This window comes from Phalaenopsis equestris, unplaced genomic scaffold, assembly GCF_001263595.1.
Source record: "Phalaenopsis equestris unplaced genomic scaffold, ASM126359v1 Scaffold000174, whole genome shotgun sequence".
Lineage (NCBI taxonomy): Eukaryota > Viridiplantae > Streptophyta > Magnoliopsida > Asparagales > Orchidaceae > Phalaenopsis > Phalaenopsis equestris.
The window spans coordinates 1,408,154-1,415,839 of record NW_018164616.1 but is presented as its reverse complement, the minus strand read 5'-3'; the positions used below and the strand labels follow the sequence as shown (position 1 = coordinate 1,415,839).

Here is a 7,686-nt window from a genome sequence, read left to right as displayed (position 1 = left end):
TCTCCAGTTTAAATGAGCTTAACAACTCGTTTAGAATAAGTAAATTCAAAAGAAAATAGTGGTACCGGAACGAGAGAACCGTGAAATTCTAACCGGTGTCACTATAATCAACTTTAACATCTTCATAATGTTTGAATGACAACAAAACCAAAACTTTGGAACACACATGGTAAAGCTTTTTGAACCTTAGACTTTAGGACTGCTACTTCGACGAGGAACTTGGAGTATACGCCGTGGGCAACACGAAGAAGACTTGTAGAAGGACATCCTCAAGAGAGCAAACGAGTCTACAACAACACATCTTTTCTTAGTTTAAACAATAAGTCATAGGACTTCGAAGTTGCCCGTCTAGCACGCCGTAAATCCTCAACTTATTTTTAGGCCCCTGCACAGTCATGCTGAACATTATAAGTCCTAACTCGACTTAAAAGTCCGAGGTTGTCGTTCGGTACGACGTAAACTCTCACATCTTTGCGGGTTATCTGCATAATCGTATATTATTCAAATGTAAGTTCCAAATAATAAAATTGACAGAATTGAACACTCGAATAATATTATTTTCAAAACGCAGCCACACAGTAGGATAGTTTGGGAAGTCACTGAGGATTCTCCTCGGGATTCGTGACGTCCCATATCTTTTCCTTCTTTTGGACTCCTGAAAATAACTGTTCTTATTTGAGCCACTCCCACTTACCTTTCCACGTCCTACCGTGAAAACTTAAACTTCGAATTCTTGAAGACTAGTACCTCTGTTCATTATCGATAGTTTTCTCAAGTGACCCTCGTCATTTGAGATGTAATTAACTATGAGGCTTGCCTCTATAGGTAATTTGGAACCCAGGTAAAATAAATCCTATTTAATCTTTATACTAAATAGGAGAACTTGTCGGTCACACATAAAAGATTTGCAAGCCGAACGGATATCACAAATCTCTTAGTTTGCAGGATTGAGTTCATCGCCGAGGTATGTCCTTATCTTTCAGGAATGTGTAGTATTCGTGGCATCAAACACGATTATGCAAGTTATTAGACTAAGGAGATCCATTTGGTCTCATTTTTCAAAAATTAACATTTTTCAAAAATTAACAATTAACACATATTACTTTCAAAACTCAAACTATATACCTCTTATATTTAAATTAAATTTTAAAAATTATTTTCAATTTTCAAAAGGTTGACTGACACTTTAGTACAAGCATTTGCATTATATTTAGTTTTTTAGCATAAATCCAAATGTATTCTTTGATATTGATTTATGTTTTTTAAAACTATGCTCCATTACCTTTTTGAAGGCCTTTATTGCACGACCCATACATTTTATTTTTTTATACTTATGATAATCCATAGATTTCCTATTGTTTTTTATTATTTGTAGCAAAATGTTCGTTTCTAATCATTTATGTTGTTTATTTTTAAAGACTCCATTGGAAAGATTTGTATGCGAAATTATTCTAATATCTCCATTAAATTTCTAAACATTATGAGGTATCTGATATGGACATATCTAACTCTTTTTTTGGGGGGGATGTGGGTGATCAATTTATAGTGTGCTTTATGATTTAGTTTTAGCTCATCGTTCTCTTATAAAAGCTTTCTTCAAAACTTTATGTAGTATTTTCTAAATTTAGCATCTTTTTTACTTGATATCTTCATATTTAACTAAAATTTTATCAGCTTAGTTTTTGATACGTATGCCTTATCGAATGCTTTAGAAATTCTGATCTTTTTCATTCATAATCTTTATCTAACATTTTTCTAAGTACCTTATTTATTAGATGAATCTTCTCTAGCTATAATATTTTACTTTCTTCACTAAATTTTTACAAGACTTTCACTTACTATATCATTGTAAGACTCGATGCAATTTATTTTTCTACTTTTTAATGTGTAATTATTTTTTCTTAAAAGTGTTTGTATCTTCTCACTCTGTTGTCATGTGTCTTCATAATATATTTTTGAACTCTTGAAACTTGTCACATTCTTTTCAATGTAACATGCCTTGTATCACATCAAATTTGGTTTACTTGTAGAATTTTAACTAAATTATCTCAAGCAATCTATCTCGGAAGATTAACTTCTCATTTTTTAATTTCCACTGTCTTATTTTTAGGCACTTAGTTAAGTTATTTATTCTGAGAACTTCTTAGACCATTTTCTCTTGAAATCATTTAACAACACAGACAAAAAGATTTATTTTCCTTGGATTATTTTTTGTTTTTGTGATTTGGCAGGCCTACTTCTGAAAGTCAGTGCTTTTTTATTGTTAATGGAAGATCATCATAATCTTTTTATAAATCAAGTGTAGATTCTCTCATCATCTTTTTGTTTCTTATTATAAATTGTTTCATATATAACCCTTTTAAAACCTATAAATAAAAGCAAGTTACCATCAATGATAACCTCTTTTCATCAAACCTACATTATAATAACCCATCTATCTCATACCAAAATTAATTTTTCAGGCCACTAATCCAATTTGAGGAGCATAGATACTGACTCGAAATATCATGTCTTCTTCACTGATAATTTACTTGTAACAAATATTCTACCATTAAGCCTATTCACGTCAAGTTTTTTCTTTTAACTGATGATTCTTATTGTCTTAACTTATTCTTAGATGTACAATATCATTAGATCTTTTGCCTTTCCATTTTTTTTTTGTTTCAAGCATGCAATGTTTATTTTTCTAATCTTTGTGTACACCAATTCATATTTTCTCATTTGAAGTTTCAAGTTTTACTGTGCTTGGACTAAAATTTCAGAACTTTTAGATCAGTGTCGTACTCTTGTTTGGCTCCCACTTTCTTGTTGCTTTTTGAAAATTTATATGAGGAAGAGCTTTTCACAACAGATTCGCTAGTGCGGTAATTCTAAGGAAGTTGCTCCCAAAAGTTTTCTCAAGGAAAAAAATTACAATACACACAACAAATTTTAAAAATTTGTTTTTTATTCTAGATAGTTGGACAAATGCAACCATCCCAAACATTTCCCTAGTAAATAAATTTAATATTAGTTTTAGCCCTACTTCATGCTTTCATACATTTCATCATTAGTTGGTTTAATTTTAGGTTACAAGCTAGATAACTCCTGACTATTTTTCATCCCAGTTGAGCTTGTACCTCTTACCTTACAATTATCATTCTAAAAAACTCATGCCTCCTTGCCAAATACTATTTAGGTTGCTGCATTCCTTTTGGGAACTCTATCTCCAGAAAATTGAAAAGTTTTGAAGAACAAATGGACAATTTCTCTCTTAAAAGAAGGGGGGTTGAATAACACAAATTTAACAAGCAACAGGAAGCGTTTGGGAAAAAGTCTCTTCTGACAAAAAAAAAAGGCGTAATTACCTGAAAACTATAGACTATAAAGTTGATCATGACTGTTCCTATACTGAAGTGTGGACTGAACCCTTATAGTTAGCGACTGATGGTGGCGGGTTGAACAATCCTTCTTTTGAAAGAAATGGATTTCCTTGGCCCAAAGTTGATTGGTGATAGAGGAAATATGGATGCCTTCATTCTTAAACTTAAGACTTAAACTTAAGGGGGTTGAATGGCCGAAAGTTGACAAGTGATGAAAGCAGTTGGTTCATTCCATCTTTTGAAATATGGGGGATTGAAAAATGGAAGTTGGCTGACAATTGGGAATTTGGGATAGATCCTCTCCTGAGAGAATTACAGATTGAATTACCTAAAGTCATTTGGTGATTGAGGCAATCTAGATATTCCTCCTAGATGGAGAGTGTGGATTAGATAACATAGAATTGGTGAGTGATAAAGGCAGTAAGATTTGTCCTTAGTGGATGGAGTGGATTTGAAGATTTGGATTCAACCGTCAACAAGAGTCTATCAATAGTTACAGGAGGTGGCCGTGTCTTGTGTTGAACAAAATGATCTAGATTTGACAATAAGGTTCAAATAATATTCCTTCTATTAAAAGGAAATATTTGTACTAAAATAAAATTTGTAAAAATGATCCACAAACGTTGAAGTATCAGCTGGAACTCCAAGTTGTGGTTAGAGCTTTTGAGTTCCTTACAATTTTGAACTTTAACATGTCTCAAATGGGAAAGGCTAGTATATTTTTATATTTTACGATATGTATTTCAATCCTTATCAAGTATCATATCAAAATCTTCCTCGTTTTTAATAGCGATGAATGGCATCGTATTGTACCTCCTGTTGATAAGAAAATGATTGGATGAGCTTGTCCATGGGTCAACTCGATCAACCTGCTCAAGCTGGTATCCTTGGTTGTCGATTAGAAGTGCGACAATGGCTATGTACATATAAAATATATCATTTTGTAGATCATACTGCCACAATGTTGTTGGCATATATAAATTTCTGCAGATAGATTGATGGGCACTATTTTAAGGAGGTTTGCATATCAAATTTGGGGGAGTCAGAAAATGGTGATGATAGATCATCAATTTTATATCAAAATGTTTATCTCCTTGTGAGCATCCATTCACCACTAATGTCTCAATAATCATTGACCTTTAAAGGCTATAATAGCTTTAAAACGTGAGATTTAGTTCTGCAAATTGTGCCAAAAAAGGGACATTTGTCGTCATGATAGAACACTACAAATGCATTGCTCATAGTGGGAGCTTTCTGAGTGGTTGTTTGTTGTCCCCTCGACTAGTTGGTTGGACTTTAGTGGCCAACCCCCTCTATCCGTGAGTTTTTTTCTTGTGGGATAAAAGGAAACGTTGGGTCAGTCCTTGATTCTATTAATTTGATTTAGTTAGGTCTCATAAGTGCTTAGATTTAGAAGATTTTACTGTTATTAGAAATTTTGAATCATTTCTAAAAGATGGTCGTTTCAATGAGTAACATTAGGCCTCTTTCTTCTCTTCCTTAGCAGCTCCTCGAATACCGGATTTATGGTCAACGACTTTGCTTTGACTTTCTGCTTGGTCCCTAAAATACTTTTTGAAGTTAAAATTTGTAAATGTTTCGTCCGTCTGAGTTCATTTAATATTTTGGGATGCATGCTATATGTCAGACATTAGACTTAGATGAAAATTTCTATTACCCCAATAATGTTAATATTCTTTGGGCTATAAATTGGAGTTTCTTACTACACCTTCTAATGGTAGTAAATATTCATTCACACTTTGTTTATTATGTTTAATTTACCAATAATACTTTGTTAGATTTATTCTCACCAAATTAATCTTCATGATACTTTATCATATCCCTTCTCAAATATCAATGAAAATAATATGTAAATCTTCTCATTGCTCTTTTCCATTTGCTTTAGCACAAACATTGACTTCGTTATTGTTTTTTTTTTGCATAAATCCAAATGTATTCTTTGATATTGATTTAAGTTTCTAAAACTACGCTTTCATCACCTTTTTGAATACCTTTATTTTAAGGCCCATACTTTTTTATTTTTTTATACTTACGATAATCCTTCAATTTTCTTTTGCTTTTTAGTATTTGTTGCGGAATGTTTTTTTTTCCCCTAATCATTTATGTTCTATTTATTTTTAAAGACTCCATTGGAAAGTTTTATTTATGAAATTATTCTAATATCCCCATTAAATTTCTAAATATCATGAGGTGTTTTATATAGATGTATCTAGCTCGACTCTTTTTTTTTTGGGATCAATTTAGTGTGCTTTATGATTTAGCTCATTACGCTTTTATAAAAGGGTTTCTTCAAAACTTCATTTAGTATTATCTAAAAGTAGCATTTTTATTTTTTTTCTTGATATCATCATATTTAACAAATATTTTACCTGATTTGTTTTTTTATACGAGTGCCTTATCTTATGCTTTAAAACTCTCTGACCTTCTTCATTCATAATCTTATGCTTTAGAACTCTTGACCTTTTTCATTCCCAATTAATGCTGAACAATTTAACTGCTAGATCCTAAGCTTCCAAGCTTGCTGAAGATGCTTATATGGGCTCAAAACCAACTTGATGAGAAGGCATCTTATCCTCGCATCAACGACTTATCCACAGCAGCACTCGAAGAACCGACCATCTGAATTTGTATTCCAGGTAATTGCCGCATTCTCGCATTTTGAGTGCAGTAATAGGAGGCTTTGTGAATAGTTTTTTCTTGTTATCTACATATGATTCCTTTGTCTCACTCTGTATTTATTAGTGTTTTTCCTCTCTCGCAATCACATTGCTACTTAATTTTTAAAACTTTAATTTTATATTGACGGCTAAGTGTAGAGATTGTGAATTTTCGTTTGTCTGATATTGTTTGACGTGTATTTAATGATGTTGAGCATGATTCGAAGTTGTCTGACTCTATCTTGAAGCATCGAAGTTGTGTTTATTCAATAACTCGTTGAAGATTTGATCTGACATTTGTTTGATATGAATGACTGAATAGCTATTTTAATCATTTTCTTTCTATTTGCTTCTGTCCATGTGTGTATGAAGTCTAGATAACACGACACAAACAAATTGGAAGGCCAATCCACCTATATGTATCTGGTAATGGAAGTGATTTTTGGTAATGATGAGCACTCGGCCGTGAATGAAGTAGAACTTGGCTTCCAAGCCGCGGGGATATCTTCATCGATTTTAGTCTTTTGATAACATGATGAGCTTACATAAAAAAATAAGAACACTTGATCTTGATTTTATTAGAGAGAAATTTAACCTGTCCTGGGTTAAAGGTGATTGGATTAGTCAAAGATATGAATGTGAGATATGGGTGGGTTTTTTTTTTTTTTTTTTTTTTTTTTCTGGGAAGATTTACGGACATGCCACTCATTTCTTTTGTATTTACATATCTAACACCTAAACTTCAACTTTTACATGTATGCCATCTTACCTATGCAGGAAATGCTTGCTTTCACTTTTTAGAAGTTAAGATTGCGGTATTTTTGATGTGATATGAAAAATATTATGCAGGATAAATGTAAAAAAAGCAAAGTTTTGGTGCTAGATATGCAAATACTTAGGAAATACCAGCATGGTAAAAACTGATTACAATAAAACTTACTTTTTTTACTGATTACAATAAAACTTTTTTTTAATTTGAAGGTGACAATGATAGCATACAGAACTACTAAGACGAGAAATCAAGATGAACAAAAGCTAGATAAAAATATCAAATTTACCACTTTTAATAGCGTGCAATGCTCTTTGTTTTGCAAAATATATGGTGAGTTGATGTCAAGTGAACTCATGGAAATCTTACTTATGGGATTTATATTCATTTTCATTATTGACTAAAGGTAGGATTTCTGTAGATTTTTTCCCATCTGCTGAATAATTGGGAAACATACATACCAGCTGCCGCATAATTCTAATGGTTTTTACATACCTGAAACCTAAAGTTTGATATTTGCATTTATAACACCTTGCGTTCTATAAACCTATTCTGCTTAGAAAGGTGCATTTGACATTCACGAAGTTAGTAGAACTGATTTTGTTTATTGTTAATGTTTAGATGTTAGATATGTAAATGCATTAGAATTGTATGGTTTTGTTTGTAAATGCCCCAAAAAAATTTGAATGTCAGTCAATCTTGATCGGTGGAAACCAATGCATCTTCACCTGTACATGGTGGTGGTTAAAACCTTAAAAAAATGAACGAAGGGGAGCTCTACAAAGAAGGCATTAATATTAGGTTAGGAGATATTATTATTATTGTTATTATTATAAAATATATTTAGATGTCAAGTAGCCTTGATTTTCTTATGGGG

General features: G+C 32.1%; 1 protein-coding gene across 5 annotated transcripts in view; it reads left to right on the top strand.

Annotated features, from left to right (window-relative positions):
* Positions 1-7,287, top strand: part of LOC110022218 (glucose-induced degradation protein 8 homolog) — an 18,473-nt gene extending 11,186 nt beyond the window's left edge. For 3 of the 5 annotated variants that reach the window (XM_020721047.1, XM_020721048.1, XM_020721043.1), the window contains exon 6: positions 5,885-6,193. In XM_020721047.1, coding sequence (XP_020576706.1) covers positions 5,885-6,006 — 122 coding nt within the window. In that variant the 3' untranslated portion in view covers positions 6,007-6,193. Of the gene's footprint in view, positions 1-5,884; positions 6,194-6,417; positions 6,503-7,021 lie in introns of those variants that run through there. The other 2 variants (XM_020721045.1, XM_020721046.1) reach the window with 2 other exon arrangements.
* Positions 7,288-7,686: the final 399 nt, after the last annotated feature.